The sequence below is a fragment of the Eschscholzia californica genome, unplaced genomic scaffold, assembly GCF_041429995.1.
Source record: "Eschscholzia californica isolate CP2 unplaced genomic scaffold, dmEscCali1.0.p SCAF_6, whole genome shotgun sequence".
Lineage (NCBI taxonomy): Eukaryota > Viridiplantae > Streptophyta > Magnoliopsida > Ranunculales > Papaveraceae > Eschscholzia > Eschscholzia californica.
The window spans coordinates 25,050,972-25,073,755 of NW_028238483.1; the positions used below are offsets into that span (position 1 = coordinate 25,050,972).

General features: G+C 36.6%; 2 protein-coding genes across 3 annotated transcripts; both read left to right on the forward strand.

The window, feature by feature from the left end:
• The first annotated feature begins 2,850 nt into the window (after positions 1-2,850).
• On the forward strand, positions 2,851-6,494 carry LOC147532837 (uncharacterized). Its single transcript, XM_086647715.1, has 13 exons — positions 2,851-3,028; positions 3,384-3,561; positions 3,793-3,873; positions 4,034-4,116; positions 4,208-4,326; positions 4,426-4,536; positions 4,657-4,766; positions 4,848-5,145; positions 5,229-5,306; positions 5,386-5,436; positions 5,530-5,619; positions 5,770-5,847; positions 6,293-6,494. Exons 1-13 carry the CDS (start codon positions 3,019-3,021, stop codon positions 6,341-6,343), a joined length of 1,338 nt encoding a protein of 445 aa, XP_086503841.1. The 5' UTR covers positions 2,851-3,018; the 3' UTR covers positions 6,344-6,494.
• A 2,820-nt stretch (positions 6,495-9,314) lies between these two features.
• Positions 9,315-20,280, forward strand: LOC147532838 (nucleic acid binding protein). Of its 2 annotated transcripts, XM_086645303.1 has the most exons (10): positions 9,315-9,399; positions 10,487-10,786; positions 11,303-11,661; positions 13,980-14,725; positions 15,820-17,591; positions 18,330-18,556; positions 18,652-19,312; positions 19,409-19,490; positions 19,574-19,621; positions 19,864-20,280. In XM_086645303.1, the coding sequence occupies exons 3-10, from the start codon at positions 11,412-11,414 to the stop codon at positions 20,065-20,067; spliced, it is 3,990 nt and encodes a 1,329-aa protein (XP_086501429.1). In that variant the 5' UTR covers positions 9,315-9,399; positions 10,487-10,786; positions 11,303-11,411; the 3' UTR covers positions 20,068-20,280. The 2 variants fall into 2 exon arrangements, with proteins under 2 accessions (XP_086501429.1, XP_086501428.1); XM_086645302.1 differs by lacking the exon at positions 9,315-9,399 and having other exon boundaries at positions 10,311-10,786.
• Positions 20,281-22,784: the final 2,504 nt, after the last annotated feature.

Genomic DNA, 22,784 nt, shown 5'->3' on the forward strand with positions numbered 1-22,784 from the left:
GACACGCAGGAACGACACGGAACGGATCGTACACGGCACGGCCCGTGGGCACGGAACGACACGGAACGGAAACGGCAACAACGACACGCTAGCAACGACCCAATTTAGTTATTTGAATTTTTAAGAATTACCTAGGGTGCACTAACATCCTCAAAACACTTTTAATTTTTTTTATTTTAAAAAGTTACTTAGCGTGTACAACACCCTCTTTTGAGGGTGTTGTATACCCCCAACCCATTTTGATGAAATTGGTGATAGTGATGATTTCTATTATTAAGTCAATTTTGTATTATTATTATTATTATTATTATTATTTTTTTTTTGCAAATGATTGATAGTTAGGTGGGTGCCAACCTAGTTGGGATGTATCTAAACTATAGTGATGCAAATTTTAATCTTTTTCACATTAATAAAGAGTTATTTCGATTTTTATTTTGTTTATAGTTCTACTTCATTCATCTAATATTCTAACGTGTTTACAAATTGTTAGATTTTCATGACAACTACTTTATATTACAAAAAGAAAAAACATTAAAAAAAAGTAATACTTGAATTAAAAAAGAAGTAATACTTAAAAAAAAAGTAATACTTGAATTTAACAAAAGAGGTTTTACTTTATTTTTTTTACTTAGACTTTTTTTTTGTTGAAACAAACTAAATTTTTTTTTCAAAAAAATAAACAAATAAAGTGGTAAAGATAGTCCCACACCTAAACCACAAAATATAAAGTAAATGTGGAGAATCTTTATACAACTCTTTTCCAATAAAATAAACAAAGATAAGACATAAACTCTAAAGTTTTTGTACATCACAATTTTTTACTTGAAAAAAATGTAATGTTTCTTTTATTACATTTTTTTGACAAGTAAAAAGAATATTTATGAATGGATCGGAGCCACGGGAATGTCACGGAACGGCCACTAGAACGACTACGGGAACGCCACGGAAACGGCCAGAAACGCAACGGAAACGCCACGGGAACGGCTGGGCCGTTCCCATGGGTCGTTTCTGTGTCCAGACCTTTGTGGTCTGGGCACGGAACGGAACGGCACAGCTCAAGCCGTGCCTGGCGTGGCCGTGGCGTGTCTGACACGTCCGTTGGCCACCACTAACCTAAAATATCTTCGTATATGTATCACTTGGGTTGATGAACCTATCTTCTTTACTGAGTTTTTCCATCAAAGATCTTATTTAGGCACCCACAATTTGGTTATAGGTGGTGGTGTAAAAGGCTATTAGCCACTTTTGTCGTTTCAAAAAATTTCATAAAGAAACTAAGTGCATCTCTAATGTAAAGCTGAAAAGTTAAATTGTCATATGGGTCAAATCTCAATCAAGTTTTTTTTTTCTAAATGGAACTACTGAGATCTTTAATTAAAGAAAAAATGAATGAAAAATTCAAAATTTGGACTCTAATAGAAAAAAAAATCCATCCACAAATAATAACGTAAAAAACTCATTTTTTAAACGGTTGACAACATATATATAAATATGTTGTTGTAAAATGTTGACAACATATGTAGTTGCCCTGACTTGTTATAAAATGCTGACAACATTCATAATTATGTTGTTAACAACATATACAATGCATTAGCCAAAATATTATTTGTCCGTCAATAGGTTTGTCAAATACGAAAGATAAGATGCATAACATTTTAAATTTTTCAAAAGACAAATAAAAAAAATGTATTAGTCCAATGTTTCTGTCAAATACAAAACAAAAAATGCGGAAACCATTTTTCTTTACAAGACAAATCGAAAAATACTTTAGCCAAAATGTTTGTGTCAGTTTGTGTTTGTCAAATGCAAAAGACAAAATGCTAAACATCTTTGGAAAATAATTTTTGAGGAAATACGAATTTGTTCAGAAATTTACAAAATTGTTAAGAGCAAACTAAGATTTCTTCAGAAATTTTGAAAAATGTTTTTTCACGTGGATTTCGAGGATAAACTTGTACTTTCATAAAATGAGGAATAAAATTAAAAGTCCCATTACACTTTTGAGTTTTAGTTCATTTGGCCCGTTTATCTGCTGGGACGTTGCACCTTCTTTAAATATATGTGAATTTGATGTTGTGGAAATGAGGTAGAAGTTTTGTGATATTGGTGATGTGTTGTTGAGACTGTCTCAACCTGTTAAGTTTGTGGTCATCCAACTCAAAACCAATTGACAATGACTGGAGAGGACCTAGACCTTATATTCTTGGTTACTAGATACCCATTCTCCAATGTGGGACTATTCTCACACGTCCCCTCACGTGTGGCGTTCTTTGCGCCTAACACGTGTGTTTTTTTTCTTCACGGGTGACATGAAGCACGTGTGGCTTTTAAGCCTATCACGTGTGGGCCTAGCTCTGATACCATGTTAAGACTGTGGTCATCCAACTTAAAACCAATTGACAATGAGTGGAGAGGACCTAGACCTTATATTCTTGGTTGCTAGATACCCATTCTCACTATTCTCACACTACCATTGAATAGTTGCCTTTGTGTCGTTGAGTTGATTGATAAATCGCCTGATTGTCTTTTTCCACTTGAATATATTTATGATTGCTTTGTTGGAAACATAGGGTAGATCAACGAAAAAAGTTATTTCTCAGAAAATCAAGAACGGAGTTTGTTTTGTCGAGGTATGGAGGGTTCAATATTTAGTAGAAGATGAATCCTGTTCTGTATGAATTAAGGTTTAAGTCTTATTGATAGACTAAACAACCCTATTAAGATTTCCCATAAAACGTGGAGGAGGATAAGGAAGTTGTGAATTTGAAAGAATTTTTTAGTTATTCTACAAGAAAACAAATACCTAAATTTTAGAAAGAATAAATACCAAAATTAGTAGTATTTATTTTAGAATAAATACTCAAAACGTGGAACTATAGGACTTAAAAGCTTTGGAAGCATTTATTAACCTGCTTTCTATTGCCCATTGGATACTGAATAAATAATAGTAGTTACAGAAGAATTGAAGTTGGAATTTTGGAGTACAAGATTAACTATTGAAGTTGGAATTTTGGAGTGATGGGGAAACGTAAGTTCAAATTTTAATTGTAGGGTTTTGTTTGTTGTTTGATATCGTTACTGCTTAATTCTTTGAATTTAGGGTTTTCCCAACTTGTATGGTTAACATTTGAAGTTTTTTTTTTTTGAAAATTTTGTTGATTAAGTTAAATTTCAATATTATGTTCATGGTCAAATTATTATTACGATATCTCTACTTTTTTCAAGAACAATCATGGAATATTCGTCTAAATAAAGTTTGTTTATTTCTTAGTTTTATAATAAATATTGAAACTTAGTAATTAAGCTATATTATTAGAAGCTTAAATACTATTATTGATTATTTATGGACAAAAGGTGTTGAATTTCGATGAATATGAATACAGGTATCAAGTTACGGAAAAGTGCTACTTTATATGATAGTGATGATGATGAAGATCACAATAACAGAGTGATTTCATCTTCGGCGGCCATGTCTGAACTAACAATGGCCAATGAAGCCGAACAAGTTCACGGTCAAACTAACAACCTCGACGAGTGCTTAGACGCTCTTTACGAAAAGAGGTATATCATATATTTTAATTCTAAGTACTTTCTTTAGTTAGATACCAAATTATACATATATTTACATATTTATAGACATGAAAGTTGATAGCGTTTGAGTTGCTTCGTATAAATACTTAGTTGGACTACTGTCTATCCTTTCGTGTCTGAATTGTTTCGAAAATCACTAGTTACACTTGCTGATATAGTTACTCCTGCTGATATTGTAACGGTTTTATTTTTCTCGTACAGGGGAGCCACAAGGGAGAAGGCTCTATCAACGATAGTTGATGCTTTTAGAAATAAGCTACAATATCAATTCGTGGCAAATAAGTACGTATTTTATTTTTACGAACTAGAACTTTTGTTAGCTATTATCATATTGATATTAGGTGCTTATTGCAAAAAGGACTTATCGTCTATTATGATATGTTTTCTTTGTTATGATTTCGTTTCTTCTGTTATCTCATATGCTTCTTTCACTGACCTGCAGATGTATTACTTTACTACACCAATGTCTCAACTCCCTCAAGAAAGGATCGAGCAAAGAGATACAATTAGTTTCTACTACCATCGGTAATCCTACCTCCTCAGAATGTTCTAATACTGGCTTTTCGTATATCGGATATAGAATACCAATATCTAATCGTCTTTCCTTTGTTCGCAGGATTGCTAGCTATTACTGTTGGGTTCGTGGACGGTTCAGCCCATGAAATTTTGGAAGATACAATTACTCCTTTTTCTCTGGCTCTTAAACCTGGATTAGACTCACTTAAAACATCATCAGTATGTATAATATCGTTTATAATGACCTTAATCGTGAAGTTATTGTTTTCTGCTTTACAATCTTCTCAATTTTTCGATCTTTTTCGTTTTTCGTGATAGATGCTAGAGTGTTTGGCTGTTATTACTTTCATGGGTGGAAATTGCCCCGAGGAAACAGAAAGATCAATGCAAATTATGTGGCAGTTCATTCACCCGAAATCGGGCTCTAATGTACGTAAACAATATATTCATAAGTCAGTAACCCATATAAGCCCTTATAAGTCGTATTGTCGAAAATATGACATTAACCGCTTTCAACTAAAAATTCTGTGCAAACGTGGTTACTCATAGGTAGGTGCAAGTAAAACTACTGGGAATTTATTGGCAGATGCAATATCTGCTTGGGCTTTTCTACTAACAACTGTGGAGGGATTGAAAGTTCAATCAAAAGATTGGCAAGAGTGAGCACGATTCCTCTGTCCTTATCATTTCTCTGTGCAGTACTTCAATTACTAACTAATAATGATTTGAAAATGATGCAGGCCTGTTTCTTATCTATCGACTTTGCTGGAAAAGGACGATAAGTCTATTCGAATTGCAGCTGGAGAAGCAATAGCTCTTATGTTTGAGATAGGAAACTTAAAGAAGTTCCTTAGCGAAGCTAAGGTTTCTGACTCAGGAAGTCATCTCTACAAAGAATATATACGTTTAAACGGATTGAGAGAAAAAATCCTCAATCAAGTGAGGGGTCTTGCTGGCGAAGCAGGTGGTAAAGGTGCAGTCAAGAAAGATCTTCATAGCCAGAAGAACTTGTTTCGGGATGTATTGGAATTTATAGAGGTATATCTTGATTTCCATTAAAAGTTTGGCGATATTTTAAGTTAGCGGCTCCGTTTTATGAGATTAAGCGTATTGAATATCAGGATGGATATTCTCCGGAAACGTCAGTGAAGGTTGGTGGAGATACGGTGAATACTTCAACTTGGTGTGAATTAATACAGGTATATCGCTTTCTTTATTCTAATTATATTTCTTTTTTATACTTTTGCCAACGTCAGCCCCTAATTTCTATTTCGACAGATGAACTTTTTGAAGCGCTTTCTGGCTGGTGGTTTTGCTAAGCACATGCTGGTACGTTCCCTTGTCCATCGTTTTACGCATTTGTCATAATATGTCTTTTGTGCTGTTTTTGACTTCATCAAGTTTATGCGTTTGCTTTAACAGGAAAATGTGGTGCTTCATGATGTGTTCGGATTCACACCCAAGAAAAAGAAATCGTCTGGATCGGGACCTCGTATATCAAATCTTGAAAAGGTTCGTCTTAAATGTTCTTTCTGATAGCTTGTAGCATAAAAATGTCTGTGTTTCTTATTCATAATTAAGTTTTTGACAAATTAGCCTTAATTATGAGTTTTAATGTCCTTCTATGGAAATATTTACAATTTTTTGCCTTCTCTTGTACAGAAGATGTACATGTCTCCAAACTCAGTGCAGAGCAAGGCGAGGACTCAATATATGCAGAAGCAACACATGTTATCTCGGGTAATTACTTGCGCTTCAAACTCTTCAACCACAACTGAAACTTGGATAGGCGGGAATCCGACTCCCAGTATCTCGCGAATTAACTATGGACATGGGTTGGCCGAGTTGTAGCCCAAGCTGAATCTTGTGAACTCGGCGTTTCTCATATGTCTTTGGTTGAGGTATCTAAAGAAAGAGAAAGGTGAAAAAAGTCGGGCATTGATGTACGGATGGTTGAAAGAAAAAATAAAGTTGCATATCACCTAATCGTGATTGAGTAGCCAGCCATATGGGTTGGCTTAATTAGACACATAAGTGAGGGGGGTCAAATCGTATTGAGAACCTAGGAACTTGACATATAGCTACTCGAGTCAGTCAAATCGGGACTACTGAGCAGAGTGAAAGAGCAGTCTAGGACTACCATTCATGTTCAAAATGTAATTCTTGATATTGTTGTTCTTTTCAGGGAAGAAATGCTGGGCACTATTCAACTGCAATTGGGGATGAAGATTTATAGATAATGCATGGAGTTATGATGATGTGTTCGTGCTATTGTGATTTGAGACCACATATATTCATTAATTCTTTTTTTTCACCTAAAGAACTTGTGTTCAATCTGTTAGAATTTCTTGGATATGGTTTTAATTAAATGTTATTCAATTTAGTTCCTTTCTTGTTTATCTCTGCCCGATCTTACAATAAGCGCCTTACTTAGAAGTTAGAACTTCATTAGACTTTGAAGTGGTATTTTGGTCGGGAGTAGCTCATTTGGTTTGAGCATCTTGTTTGTTAACCAAAAGGGTGAAGGTTCAAATCAACCACTCATATTCTTATAGCTCTTGTGGCTCTAGATGGTCCTCGGTTCTATTGCTCTTGTAAGTCATTGTTGTAGAAGAGTTTGTTTAGCAGACGAGGAAGAACTTGTCTTCAATCCGTTAGAATTGTATATTTCGCATGGAATGTTCGAGGGTTTTCCTCTTTACCCTCAAACATGCATCAATTCTCATGTGTGTTGATTTGAATGTATTTGATATTTATGGAATGTTATGATTCCACAAAAGTCCTAATTCACTACCCTTTTTAAATTTTTTTCCTTATGATTTTAGAGTTACAGTAGCGTAAGTTCATTATGTAGAATGAATTTTTTGACCCAATTTCATTTTCCTTCTGTCTCTAGTTTCCGCTATACCACCACAAACTTCGTAAAAATATCAAATTTGAACAAAAACAATGGAGAAGCAATGAAGGAAGAATAGAGATCACCAAGTTGGAATAAGAAATATATTTACTTCAAGCCTATGTTGAATAACAACTTATGAAACTTGTCAAAACCAAGTGGTGCGGTAACAATGTTAGCTGCCTAATCAACAAATGGAGGATGATAGGTCTGAATAAGACTAGAAGCAAGTTTCTCACAAATAAAGTGGCAATCAAGTTCGATATGCTTAGTACGTTCATGATAAACTGAATTGACAACAATACAAAGAAGAACCTGATTGTCATAGAACATTGTACAAGGTCGTGAAACTTCAACGAGGAGATCCTGAAACAAGTATTATAACCGTTCAAGCTCAACAGTTAAAGATGCAAAAACACGGTGTTCCACCTCGGTAAAAGACCGAGAAATAGTCAGTTGTTTATTTGAACGCCAAGAGAACAAGTCCTCACCAAACATGGTAAAATAACCAGTGGTGGAACGACTAGTAAGTGGGCAACTAGCCCAATCCAAGTTAGTGAGTTGAATGAGTCATAAAACTATAAGACGAAAAGAGAATTCATGATAGATAATACCTTTCAGATATCGTAATACTCGAGTTTCTGCATCCATATATTAGATGTGGTGGTGGAAATGAGAAGAAGATGCATTTTGTGAGGCTTGTCGGCGGCAGTCCGTCGACAAATTTGCAAATGAGAAGAAGAAAAGTAATGGGGAAGGGTTTGGAAAAAAAACAACCTTTTGTCCCCTTGAATTTTTTGGGTTAATTCCGTTTTGGCTCTCATAAGTGTCATGCAGTTCGATTTGTCCCTCAAGGTTAATTCCGTTTTGGCTCTCATAAGTTTCATGCAGTTCGATTTGGCCCTCAAGGATAAAAATGAATTCAATTTTCTCCGGAATTACTCTTGGAGGCCAAAATGGAATTAATTCCAATTTTTTTTAAAAACATAAACGCCACCTCATCTCTCTATTTCTCACCCACTTCACCTTCTCTCTCCTCCATGTCATCTCCTCATCTCCACCTCACTTCCGATGGAAAGTCGCCGACCGACAAAATTTTGGACCACGACCTAACCCAAATTTGTTTTTTTACTTTTTCTCTTCTTCATCTTCTTCCTTTCTGTCTCTTGTTCTTCTTCACCCCTCTCTTCTTTATTCTCTCTGTTTCCCCCTTTCTTTAAACTCTTCGGTGAAGTCCCTTCACCGGAGATGGATAGCCAGACTTTCAAAGTTTGGCGAACCAAATTCGACGAACCAGACTTTTGAAGGTCTGGTGAATCACGAACCAGACCTTCGAAGGTCATCAATAGACCTTCGAAGGTTTGAGAAGAGAAAGGAAGAAGAAGAGAGAGAAAGGAAGACGATGAAGAAAAAAAAAATTTTGTTTGTTCGGATGCCGACTAGATTTGTGTTGGCTGGTGACTTTTCGCCAGAAGTGAGGTGGGGAGGAGGAGATGAGATGGAGGAGGTGAAATGGATGAGAAATACAAAGATGAGGTGGCGTTTATGTTTTTTAACTTTTTTTGGAATTAATTCCAATTTGGCTCCCAAGGGTAGTTCCAAAAAAATTGAAATTTTTTTGACCGTTGGGAGCGAAATCGAACTGCGAAACACTTAGGGTCCGTTTGATACGCGAGAAAACATATGGGTTAGAAAACGATTTTCTTTCCCATTAGAAAGAAAAGAGGTTTCTTACCTCAAAGTCAAATTTTAGGTGTTTGATAAGAAAGTTAGGAAAAGAGTGCCTTTAGACAAATGTTTATTAATTAAGTTTTATTTATTAATTGAGCCTTTAACTAATATTTAAATGTCAGGCTTTTAAGGGGTGTCTTTAAAGTTTAAGGAGTGTCTTTAGAATTTGAGGGGGTGCCTTTAGACAAATGTTTATTAATTAGGCCTTTAACCAATGTGTAAATGTTAGGCATTTAAGAGGGTGGCTTTAGAATTTAAGGGGGTGCCTTTAGACAAATATTTATTAATTAGGTTTTATTTATGAATTGGGCCTTTAACCAATATAAATGTTAGACATTTAAGGGGTGTCTTTAAATTTAAGGGGGTGCCTTTAAAATTTTAACTTATTTATTGATTCGGTTTATTTATTAATTGGACAGAGATGAACATAGAGAGTTACGGTAGGAGACAAAATAAAGAGAGAAAGTTACGGGAGGAGGGAGAGAGAGTGAGAAATCAACTTTCTCATCTAAAAGGTGGGAAAAAAATTAGACCATTTGCACACTTTTTTTTTTCTTAAGAAATCGATTTTCTTATCTAAAGTGACCAACCAAACAGCGAAAAACTGATTGTTTATGAGAAAACGACTTTCTTACTCACATTTTCACACGTACCAAACTCCGCCTGTGTGTTTGGTAGCAAGTTACAATCAGAAAGAATACAAAACCTCTCCTTCTCTCTCCATTCTCTCTCCATTCTCTCTCTCTCTTCAACTTCCTTCTTCTTCGTTTTCGTCGCAGTGTAGTGTAACCCTCGCCAGATCCGACGAGGGTTACATCTCTCTTTCCCTCTATTCCTCTCTCTCTCTCTCTTTTACGATTTTCTGTCTGTTCGTAATGGTGGTTTTTGTCCTAGGAAAGATCTGGATGTGGTGGTGTAGTAATGGTGGCATCGAACTCGGATTTGGTGGTGATTGGGGTGCGATTGAATTTTGTGTATAAATCTGGTGGTCTGGTGGGAGCGTTCCGTGGTGATGTTTACTGTTGGTGGTGGTGGAGTGGTGGTGGTGGTGACGGTGGTCTCTAGGATTCAGGGGTGGTACGATGATGTTGTGTTATGTAACAAATGGTTGTACTCTGATGATGGTGGTGGTGATGTGATGACAGTGGGTACTGGGTTCAGTGATGGTGGTTTTCCGATGATGAAGGCGGGTTTTCGGTGACAAAGACGGTTTTCCGCCGAACAGGGACGGATCTACATGCAGGCCAAAGGAGGCCATGGCCCCCCTTGACTTGCCGTAAATTGTTTTAGAAATGTTGATTGCTCTCTGGTTTATCGCATAAATAAAGTTCGAGACATACTCATAACATATATGATGCGTGGGTGAGATGGTAGAGGTCAGAGTTTCGAATGTGACAGACCTGGGTTCGAGCACTGGTAGACTCAGATTTTTCACTTTTTTTTTTTGGTTCGGCTTGCCCCCCTTGACTACTACTCCTAGTTCCGTCCTTGCCGCCGAATGTGACGTGGTTGTAAATTAGTATATTCTTAATTTGTCTTTTCAGTTATTTTGATGACATTTAGGGTCTTTTCATCCGTGATCTATAAGATCCTTTCATTTTCGACCTTTAGGGTCATTTTCTTGAGTCGTGTCTAGTCGAATTTCTTTCTCATTATGAGGCACTTTGCATTTAAAGGTATGCAACTCTCATGATGTTTGAAGAGAGAAATAATTATGATCATCCATGTAACAATTGTAATTCAATCATGTAGGAATGAATATGGTTCGCTTGGTTAAAAAAAAATCGAATTAACCAATTTTTTTCCACAAAAATTTTGTTTAGGCAAAGGGGCGAAAACACTCTTTCTAGCAAGCTTCTTCCACTTTTTGGGGTGCTGATTTGCTGAAGAAGAACTGTTTCTCCAGGTTCCCCCTCTTTCTGCTACTTCTTTTTAGAACCCTAATTCTCTCAGCATTTCACGATACCTACGTCTCCATACGAAGGAAATAGTTAAGCTCCGACATAAATCTACTTCATTTCCCTCCTCAAAGATAATTCCAACTGAATCGATGTAAGCTTTCTCTTAAATCTAAATTTGATAGAGTTCTGTCGCGGTTCTATCAATTTTCAGCAAATTTTTTTTATCTACTCGCTTTTCTAGGAACAACCCTTGATTTTTTGTTCATATTTTGGCACAGATTGAAACCTTTTAGTATTTTGATTTCTAGGGTTATTGGATATTGCATGTAAAGCTTACTAGGTAGGGAGAATTAGAGTCTTTTAGTTGTATGGTTAATTGAGTTTAGGATGATTGTTACTTGTATCACTAATTTAGCGGATGATTGGTTCCTGGGGTAGCTGCAATCCTAGATAGAGATTGTTTTTAGGATTTACACTTTTCACGTTTTTATTTGCAAATATAATCACTAAGATATTTCAAATGTTGTTTAATCTCCTGTACCTCTAGAGAAAATCAACGTTGTTCGAATTTTGATTTTCTTCATTTTGCTTCTATTGGAATTACACCCCATTTCAAACTGGTAATGGATTTATCATGCTTCTTTTGTCTACTCTTGTTATTGAACAGGAAAAAGGTTTGGTCTTTCCCCCAGTACGAATGAGAAGTCGATGCCATATTGCCATGATGTTTACATGAATTTTATTTGGTTGTAAAGACAGATCTTCTCTGTTCTGCCATGGCGACTACAGAACAACCGTTAAAGAAGCGGAAGCTCTATGAGCCTGTATTAGAACCTCAAAGTCTCGATCAAAGTTCTGTGTCTCCTCTATCTCAGGAAGAAGTCATGAGAAAGAAACAGAATAAAGAGGAAATCAAGAGCTTATACGAGTGCTATAAGCGAATTAAGTTATGTATCTCCCGTAAGGATTACCGTTTCATGCCCGACTTTGAACAGGCATATCTTTCACTCATCACTGCTTCTAGAGGTCAGTATGTACTGTCATACTCTTTCTACCATCTATTTTATTTCTCTCCGGGAGTTCAAATTTTTGATTTCTCTAAGTCTTTGGGCTTTATCATAATCACTCGTGCTATAAAGATGTTAACTGTGTATTGACTAAGGTGACTAGCACCTGCAATGGTAAGCCTATCAATTCGTCTAAAATTTATCTTGGGATGATTGTGTAAGTGTGTAACAAGATTTGTGATGACATCTCATTGTAGCAAAATATTGGTTGCTTTAACTTAGGTACTTATCGGTGGGTTTTACGATCTGTTGTGTTTGGTTTAGACGGTCAATATCAGAGAGGTCGTAAAAAACACGTTAAAGAAGTTAAAATCTAAGCTTACTAGCGATTCTAAGTCCTTTGAGTGTAGAACCAGTTCCTGTGGAGAATAATTTGAAAGTGAAAATTCCCATATGACATTGATCGTGCTCATGTATCTGTATCCAATACCAGTACTTTGGATACCGCAAACAAAAACTACGATATGGAGAATTAGGGCCCCAACCATAGTCATCATGATCATATATTTTCTTTTCTTATTTATTAGGCAATTATTTCTTCAACTTTTACTTAATTGTTTATTTTATTTTATCATACCTGGACTGCTATTTTATTGTCCTTGCACGAATTTGTGCAAGTAAACAAGATATGACTTCATACCTGCTGAAGTTGACCGTGGCTCTTCGAGTGCCAAAATCGAGCATCTGAAACAACATCAAATACTATAAAGAATAATCATGTTACAGATAAAACTCACACAGCCTCAGTAGTTGGCGTTTAGAAAAAGTAAGGTTCAAGTATTTCTTGCTTTAAACTGGAGCAACTTTTTTTTGACACCAATAATTAGTGGATGTGTCTCGTTTCACTTGAAGTGATTGGCAGACTTCGCGAACATGGTGAAATTATTTAAGAATGCCACATTAAGGATGTTTTTTTTTTGTTGAAAGATCACATTAAGGGTGTTTAACAGCATTCTTGTCATATCCATCGATTTTGTGAATTAACTCATTGGAAAGAAATATAACGTGTTCTATCTATATGTTTTACAAACTATTTCTGACGCTTTAAGTATGATGTCCGATTCTGATATTTTTGAGTATGACTACATTGGTTCACTCTATTTTACAACGTTGCTTTATAGCTGGAGTACAAGAGATAAATGGGCTAAATTCAAGTCATACCTAGATTTTACCATCTCATTGGAGGCATCAACTACCACATTGTGATTTTTCTTTCGTTGCCTTGCATATGCCTAATGCACTCTTCCCTCCTATTATTTGAAGGGGTTCGACTTGTACATTTCCGGATTTCCCCCATTGAATAATTAGATTGTTTAAAAACAAAAAAAAAGGTCTTTGTTGGATATGATATTTCCCTAGTTATAGCTAAGGGGTAGAAGTCGAAACCAGATGTTAATCGGTCAACACAATAGTAGCGACGGCCGACGAGGACGGAGGAGGTAATAGTCTATGACTGGTCCGGTCTGCTCAGCATATGTGATAAAGTGTTGCCATAATAATGACATAACATGACTCGAATCCAGTTGATTAAATTGAAATATAGGCATAAAGTATTACGACGTCACCATATTATTACACTAAATATTACGTCTAAATCTTCATAATTGTTCATCAATCATCTAATAATTATATTCAATGCTAAAAACTGAAAAAACTAGAAAGTGAAGTGGTGGTTTGCTTGGAGTTCACCTACATATGTCATTTACAATCATGAGTGCCAGTAAGAAAATAATTTTAATTGATTACAATTGTAAACCATGAAACAGAGTTTACTAGTACCTTTAAGGATTAATTTAGATATTTTTTGGCTAAGTCAGACGGTAGTCGTGGATTTAGTCAGTTTGAGAACCTAAGATGCTCAATATGTCTAATCGATTAGGTCAAGTTGGGAGCAGTTCAGAGTAGTAAGCAATCAGTCAAGAGCATAGCAAGATGTGGTCCATGGTTATCTAAGTCATACTCGCGCGCATGTCTATAAATAGGGTCTCAGTATAATCACTTAAGACAATAAAAATAGGTTTATTACATAAACCTTTTACCCTGTATTATGCTTTTTTCTTTCTTTTCCTGGGATAATCTTTATGATGGTTTGATTCATTCCAAGATCTGCCACATTTTCTACATTAAGTTTCATGGAAATAAGATTGCAAGCAAATGGTGGAAATAGATTCTTTCCTTTAACCCATTTAACTATATGCAAAATGAAGAGCCATCAAACCAACGAAAGTTAACTAATTTATGGTAATGATGTTCTCTTTTACGTTGTTGACTATACAGGGTGCAGAAGTACACAGCGAATTGTAGCTGAACTAATTCCTCGCTATGCATCGTATTGCCCAACTGCTCTTGAAGCTGCTGCTAAAGTTGCTATTAATATGTATAATTGGAGCTTGGCTGCAATACTAAGGGAAGAGGACCATACTGTTGCATTTCAGACTGCCAAAGCCTGTATCTTTGGCCTGATAGATATATGTTGCACTGCTTCGTCAGAGGCACCAACTTCATCTGTAATGAAAGGCATATGCTCTGCAGTGTTTCTGAACGTGCTCACTTTCTTCGTTAACTCATTTGAGGGGAAGAACATATATGATGTTTACGAGAAAGACATTGCAAAGGTCCAAGGCTCCTTAGAGCATTTCTCTGAATTGAAGCAAGATGTAGCAGAAGAAAATGAATCAACCTTACTTAGGTTATTCAAGTTCCGGGCACTTAGTTTGCTACGAATTTTTTTTACTTGCCCAAAAGATTTGCTTGGAGTTTGTTTGGAGCTCTTCAAATCAAGTGGAACGGATTTTGGACTCTTTAAGGAAGGATCCTACTTCTTAAGACAGGTGACTACCCAGTTTGATTATGCGGATGCCACTCAACTTTTGGAGAAAACACAGGATGATCCGAAGTCATCTAGAGATTCTGTCGAGGAAACGACCGAAGGAACTGGAATCGCTGAAGAGAAACTAGTATCAAATGGAAACTTTACTTCAGAGGTTGTGTCTCGAGTTCCAAAAGGCTGCCTCTTGGGAATGGTAAGACTTGCTTAGTTTCGAGTTACAGATTACTATATTAGTATGTTGTGTTTGCAATAAATATTTATTACTCCTGGTCCCTGGACTGTCCTGGCGTTTAGATTATATCTGTCATTTTCGTCTTTTAGTAAACTTAGTTGTAGGGCACACAAAAAGGAGCCCATGAAATCCCTACTATTCGTCAGAGCAAAGAAATCTGCAAAAGGTCGGACTAAATGTAAGATGTTCATAGTATTTAGATGCCAGGTTACCTTAAACCAAAAGAGTAGTAGAACAAACATATTCTCAGGTGCCGCGGTTTTGGGCAAAAGAGTTCGGCAGTTATAACTTGCTTGCAAGAAATAGAATTCAGAAAGAGCATGACTTTGATGTCATGCGTTTTATTCTCTGGGAAAGCGTTTACTTAAATATTTGAAGTAAAAAATTTTAAAGCCGTGGTTGGAGATTGACCCTGAAACTAGTTTTCTAACAGTTCTGTTTTCCAATGAGTCAATGACCCTTTGTGAACCATGTAAAGGCTCTTGATAAGGAGATCATGCTTTGAGATCATCAGTGTTTTGACACCGCATTCTATCATTCTTTTGGGATCTTACACTAAATTGGTTTTGTATTGCATGTCTTATAGTATAATTATATAATAAGTGTATAAGTGAAGTTGTAGATCTTAAATCAAATAGTATTAGTATTATGAGCACAGTGATCTGCCACTAGGTAGAGTTGTCAGTTGTTGGTTGATGTTAATTTGCATCTGTGTCGAACTTTAGGACAAGTTTATGTGCAATAATTTTTAAGCCGCTTCACCATCAAACTGTTGGGGAAGGAACTCAGTTACTCTATTCTTGCAAGATATCCTTCTCTCCAGTCTCCACCGAAGTTATCTATTTGATCGAGAGACAAGAGTAGGCCATCTACGCTTTATAATATAGTAAACTATTACGCCAATTAACCTATCACTTGATGCTTTTTATTATTATATATATCCTGCATGCTTTTTTGGGGACGGTTATCTGTGTGCAGTTCTATTAGTGTCTTTGGGTGTCCACTCCGGCCTTAAGTTTTTCAAATTCACTTCATGATCTCTTTGGGAACTGCAGGTGCTTAATAAAGATCCGTCCTTGAGAGGTTCGATGTATTCAAAGTACAATCAGATACGTAAATCCCTAAGTTCCGAGGCTGTGTTAGAGATTTCTTCTGTTCTGGAAGGGACTTTTGGTTCTTTCTCGGAACTTGTCGACGATATAGTTTCTCGAGAAGACATCGAAGATGACAGATCTATTCCGTCAAAACATACTAATAGGCAGCATTTAACGCCTGAGATTTCTAATCAAAGTGACAGTTTTGTTGAACAGTCTGGAAGGGATTCAAGAGTTCAAGACACATCTGGTGATAGAGATCAAGCTGAGAAAGTTGCAGCTCACTCTCGGAATTCCTGCAACTCAGCTGTTCCTTTTGGACATGATATTCGATCGGTAAATGAGAAGTCAAATTATGACTATGAAGGCTCAAGGTCCATGAAAAACCTGGAGACTAGAGATTGTGAAGAATCTTGTCGTGATAGGCCTTCCATGCGAAACAATGGCAGCAACGAGTTGCTTTCGCCTGCGCAAAGAAAGCCACTGGACCCCAGGAACGATGCATTAGATGGTGTTAACCATGTTTATGAAATTGACAATCAACAGACAAAAACTGACTTTCTGCAAACCAGACCTACTTCGGGGGTTACAGCCAATATTTTACCATCTCCAGAGCAGCATTCAGCTGTGCTAAATCATTCTACTTCAAGTACCCACAATTCATGGTACTTTGATGGGGATCCCACAGCCATGGATGTCTTCTCAGCTTCTACTCAGCTTTGGTTGGGTTCTCTAGGTCCGGGCGCATCAGATTCTGTAGTTAGATTCCAATTTGAGAAGTTTGGTCCCATTGAAAGATTTTTATTCTATCCCACTAGAGATTTTGCTTTGGTCGATTACCGCCACATTATGGATGCTATCAAGGCTCGTGAATATATGCGTGGATCTTGTCCTTGGGGTGCCTATCTGCGAATTAAGTTCTTAGATGTAGGATTAGGGAGTAGGGGATCTATTAATGGTGTTGCAGTTGGTTCTAGTTGCCAAATTTATGTTGGAAGCATTTCGAGCCAATGGGCCAAAGATGAAATTTTGCATGAGTTAGCTAGAGTTGGTTTCAGGGCCCCTCGTATGGTTACTGATCTTACCAGCGAAAATGCATTTCTAATAGAATACGAGACTGCGGAGGAAGCTAGCACTGTAATGGTACATCTCAGGCAGTATCGCAGGGAAAGTGGATTTTATGGACAAGTGAACAGAGGCTTGGTATCAAATGCTGGCATCACAAATGTTACAGTGTCTCAGGTGGATGGTAGATTTGTACCTACCCCAAATCATCTAGAATATAGAAGCAGTAACCTAGGGAGCATGCCTAATAGCATGATAGCATCACCCCATGTTTCAACTGTACAATGTAGCCCTATTGACAATCGTAAGTCTCAGTTATCTTCATTGCTATCATCTTTATCTTTGAAGTACAACATCAGTCAAAGCTCGACTACTTTTGGTGGCAACATACCGAGCAATTATAATGTAACAAGGGATGAAGACAATTATCCAACAAGCACCCTCTGGATTAGCCTACCAGATGGTAGTCCTCAATTTCTGACTGATGATGACCTGATGTCTGTTTGCCATGTTGCCGCTGGAAATTTAGGGTCTGTTGTTAGACTGACACGATCAAATCTGCAGACAGGTTCTTGTTGGTTTGTTGAACTCAGCACCATAGATGCAGCAATTAGTGCTTTGAGGAATCTTCGTAGCTGCCAAGAGTCATTCTTTCAAATAACATTCAGGTTCGAGTCACTATATTTTGCTGTTGTTGTCGTATTTCTGATTGATTGACTTATAACATTTTTCAGTTTGAAAAAGTGAATAAAATAAAATCTGTTAAGTAAAAATTCTATTGGCCTTTGGCTGTGTAAGGTTTTCCTTCACTGTCTTTGATGCTCCTATCTGATTTTGTCGCTCTGGTCTTCACTACAAATTCACCTGATCTCTTGGTAATTTACCTCGTATATGGTACTAATAAAAAAGTACATGAGATTTCATTATTTCTGTGTGGTGTTTATCTTTTGGAATATACTTTTCCACAATTGGCAGCAGACATGTCTTGTATTTTCTTTATAACATTCAATTATGCATTTTCTCACTATATTTACTTCACTGGAATATCAAGTACATATGTATCATGTAAGTGTTCTTGGTTTCTCGAGGTTATCTCGCCCCTCACACTAGTTATAGGACTGAAACCTTGAGACGAACTTTCAGTATTTCGGTGAAGTACGTGAAGTTGATTAGTGATGCTAAATTGCCAGTTATGTGTGTTGTATTCCATATCCGAGAAGCTCATGCACCTGTCACATATTCATGATAGTGATACGATATGCCATCATACTCAGATACCGTAACATGGTATAGATTTTACTGTGAGAAACACCGAACTGACCGAACACTAAATTGCCAGTAACGTGTGTTTGCTAGATCATATTGATTAACTTGTTTTTTTTTTGTTCTTGTGTCACTTTGGGCAGTCAGCCGGGAAGCTATAGTTCAGCTCCTTTTGTTAATACATCTGAGAGTACGGCCCATGAGCGGGTGTTGCCCAGTACGCCACTGGGTAATCATGAAACAATAGTTCAAAGTGGGAATGCATTTCCGTCGAATTGGACCCCCACTGGTTATACAGAGATGGAAACAAGAAAGACTGAAGATGTTGGTGGGTATGATAATAACAGGGAAGTGTCTCTTTCTCATCCAGGTAATACCAAAAAACAGACTAAACAGTAGATGGTGAATTATTGTTTTAACTGAAAGAGTTGCATGCTTAAAATCGACTTTCTGTTGCATTTTCAGAAACTTACGCAGGTTCTCATGGGAACGAGCAAGTCTGGATGTACAACAGACCTGAAATGGTGCCCCAGTTCTCGGTTCCACTAATCATGCCATGCCCACCTATGGCAACGCAGGGGCCAGCAGTTATGCCACCTCAGCAAGTACAACCACCTGCTTTTGTACGCCCCATTTATCCTGCTCCACACAATTCTTGGGGCATCCATGGTTTAAGCCCTCGTTTGCCAATGAACCAAATATCGCCAGGAGTAATGGTTAATAATCACCATGTTAATGTACCTCCTCCATTCTTGCCTCCTTCTGTGACTCCTCTTGCACCAATATCTGGAAATTCAACACTGCATTCTGATATGGAGGTGACCATATCTTCTGTACCACCTTCATCCCCACCACCACCTCCTCCTCCTGACATGCCGCCACCAGAGCCACCATCACCCCCTCCCTTGCCATTTTCTCAGCCTCCACTTGCTCCACCTCCCCCCAGTTCTCCACCTCTACTTCAACCTTCCTGTCAAGCTTCAACTTCAGAGAGTATTGTTCAGTGCGTGCAATATCAATGGCAGGGTGTTCTATGTAAAAGTGGTGTTAATTACTGTACGATATATGCTCGTAGAGAGGAATTGGACTCTTGCAAGTATTCAAATTCCCTATTTGAACCTACAGAGTATGGATTCTCTATTCATTGTCATTTCTGTTTCAAACTGTCAGTTTTTTTTTTATTATATTCCTAATTGTATCCCATCTTGCATACTTGATGTAGATGGCCAGCTAGATTGGATGTGACAAAACGTACAGACTTTCAACACGTGAAATCTACATTTACTAGCACCCCGCCTCATAAAGTAAGTTTTGCCACTAGGTTGCAACTATTAAATGTAATTATGTCCATAAAATCATACCTTACTTTTGAAGTTTGCTTTTGTAGCGTGAGGTCTGTCAGCTTCTTCCATCCACCCCAAACGACCATAAGGGTGTAAGTTTCTAATTTTTTCATAGAAGAAGTTCGCTTCTTTCAGTTTCTATAACCCAGTTTTGTCCTCGCTTATTTCGGTTCACCTTAAGGTTGACGACTGGGCAAAGCCTCCAGTGGCCAACAAGCCAAGCGAGGATTCTAACTTGGGTGCTACGTTTTTTTTCTCGAGATCAAAAAATAAAAGTCGTCATCCTTAAGTTCGGATGTGATACATATTTATATTATATATTTTCTTGTTTCAGTTTCAGGATTTTTTATCTTACTTGAAGCAGAGGGAGTGTGCAGGAGTGATTAAAATTCCAGCAGTGAAGTCACTGTGGGGAAGATTGCTGTTTATTCTTCCTTCCTCGCCCCAGACATGCTCCATGCTCGGTATGGTTCCTCATCCATCGGAAGGCTTGATTGCTCTAGTTTTGCCAAAAGAAACTAGTTTTGAATGGGTATAATTCCTACAAAGGCAAAACCAACATGTAATATCTAAAACACACCAACCGAAAATCATGACTTACTTTTAAAGATGTATCTTAGATAGTTGAGATTTTAGTAATCTTGTCACGAGAACTTACAATTTGTACATATAAGATTTAGTATAAAATATATTAGTATAACTAAACTAATTAATCTTGTGGTTAGTTATACCAATATATGTCATTTCAAAAGAACAAGGGTTGGTCCCGCTATGAATTTATGTTATTTACAGGAGCGAGTACTAAATTGCGCTCTTTAGATTTAGAGATGAAGCAGCCCCGTGTCGGAATCTCTCTAAAAGAAAGATGAAAGGGCCTTCTTTTTTATTTTTGCCGCATTGAAATATTTGTCTTTATTTGTTGTTTTCTATTCACTGTTGGGTTATATCTATATAACAAATGACATAGGTTTTGGTGCCATGTCTTAACTTTGATTTATAAATCTCGGTCGTCCAATTTTTTTTTGTAAATCATGACCCTTCTTTTTAAAGAGTCTTTGAAAATATATATATTAACCGTCAGAATAACTACCCACTCCCTATAACTTTTCACATTATTTCCATATCTCTTAGAAAACAGGATTATATTTCTCTCTTTCCTCTTTTCTTTTTTCAAAAAACACCATAATCTCTATTATTCTGTGAATAACCAAAGTACTTGAAGATAACCATTTAACATGCATATAGAAATTTCCGTGCCCTACTGACATGGGCTATATCCTAGTTCTAGTTAAAATAAGTAAAATATCATCTTAAATTCAAATGGAATGACAAAATTATTATTAAGCTTAAACTTATTCAACTCCATCTTTCCTCTTTCACAAACCCTAGAACATGAAGATCTCTCTTTCTTTTAATGCTACTTTCTAACCCTAATTTCATATATTTCAAGTCCATACCCTTGAAAAATTGGATGATCTGATGCTTGGAGAGAGTCACATTAATCAAATCATAACTAAGTACCATCATGCCCTAGAAAACTTGAATTGGGAACCTGTTGTGGTGAGAGGAGTTTGGTCTCTCAATTTTGAGTACGAAATCGATTTGATTCAGAAGGAAGAAATTGTTCGATCCCTTACAAATCTAGGTTCAGAAATCAGTTTTCCTCTGGTACTATTATTCTTAATTTTTGCCTCATATTCTTTCATGAATTGTGAATTGATGAGAATCAGATTTGGGTTTGCTATATGTTTATGAATTGAAAGTTGTTTTGATGGTTCTTTAATTTGAGTGGGATCGATGAACATAATAGAAGTGCAGGCAATCGTCTTGTTTGAAAGAACAAGGAATTGATTTCGTTAGTAACAGAAGAAGCATTGACTCGTTGAGACTTGCTGAGTTATTATGTCTTCTGGACATCTCTCTGTATCTATTCCAATTCGTCTTCGCCGTCGGTGAAGATCATTGATGGTATTGGGAAGACGTCATTCTTGTCTATCGGTCTGCCCTCTAACATCGCCAATCTGGGTTCAAAGAATTACCACTTGACGGGAATTGGCGACGTTATCTCTTCACCGAATTAGTATTAATTGTGGTGTGGTGGTGACGTGATTTCTTGTGGTGGTGTGATGGCGATGATTCTCCGGTGACGGAGACGGTTTCTCTGGCGGTAGCGGCGGTTTTTCGGTGTCGGCGACGGTTCTCCGGGAACAAGACAGTGGTTCTTTTATAAGTTTTATTGTAATATTTTGTCGACCTTTAGGGTCTTTTCATTCTCGATCTTTAGGATCTTTTGTCGGCCTTTAGGGTCTTTTATTTTGAGTCAGTATCGAGTCAATTTCTGTCCCTTTATGAGACACTTTATATTCGAAAGTTCTATGAACTTTACTTATATAACTCTCATGAAGTTGAGGAGAGAAATAAGAATTATACCATGTATCTTGTGTTGTTCACTTATGAATGTATTGATGGTCCACTCAAAAAAAAAAAAAAAAAAAAACAAAAAAAAACTTTATTCAACTCCACATTTCTTCAACCAAACGGTTGACATTGGCACCTTAATTTTTTTGTTTGACGTTTCTCTAACTTTTAAGGAAATTAATGTTAAGAGTATTAAACCAAAATTGTCATGTTTATTCCATGGATATTCTCATCTCTACTTTCTACAACTCTTTTATTTGTTTAGGTTTTGACATTTTCATTTACCTTAATAAATTAACAAAATAAAACCCAAATTTGTTTCCTTAGTGGATATATGGTATAATTACCTGAATGTTAACTATTTATACACTTTATGTTAGAAGTGTAGTTTGGCCTTAAGCCCATTTGTTTCAAAATTCAATTTGCCAATTATCGTGGTTACCGCATCTTTAATGTATCAAATGTCATTGTAATGACTTTCGTAGTCACTTTCCAAAAGAAAGAAAATCAAGTAATTTACTTGATCTTTTGATCCCAAAGTATTTTACGTAGTTATTCATTTTCATTTTTTAAATATTTCTTATACACCCCATAATTAAAAGTTAACACTAGGTCTCTACTTATGATCTAGGTTATATATTATTATTCCCTTGTGCTATCATCAAGATGAAGGGATGAGAGACCCCAATGTCAATATTATTAATTGTTAATAGGCAGCCCTCTATAGATAGTCATACTCTTAACCCGAATAATGTACTTGTATATTAGATAAAAATCCATATTCAATCTCAATCATGAACTCTGAAGTCAAATATATATCTTAATAGAAAGGGTTAT

Excerpts from the sequence above, each read along its gene's own strand:
- LOC147532837 (XM_086647715.1), top strand. Across the intron at positions 3,562-3,792 it reads GACGCTCTTTACGAAAAGAG|GGGAGCCACAAGGGAGAAGG; the intron begins GTATATCATATA and ends TTTCTCGTACAG. Across the intron at positions 5,437-5,529 it reads GTTTTGCTAAGCACATGCTG|GAAAATGTGGTGCTTCATGA; the intron begins GTACGTTCCCTT and ends TTGCTTTAACAG.
- LOC147532838 (XM_086645303.1), top strand. The coding sequence starts at position 11,412 with ATGGCGACTACAGAACAACCGTTAAAGAAGCGGAAGCTCTATGAGCCT. Across the intron at positions 14,726-15,819 it reads AAGGCTGCCTCTTGGGAATG|GTGCTTAATAAAGATCCGTC; the intron begins GTAAGACTTGCT and ends TGGGAACTGCAG. Across the intron at positions 18,557-18,651 it reads AGTGTCTCTTTCTCATCCAG|AAACTTACGCAGGTTCTCAT; the intron begins GTAATACCAAAA and ends TTGCATTTTCAG.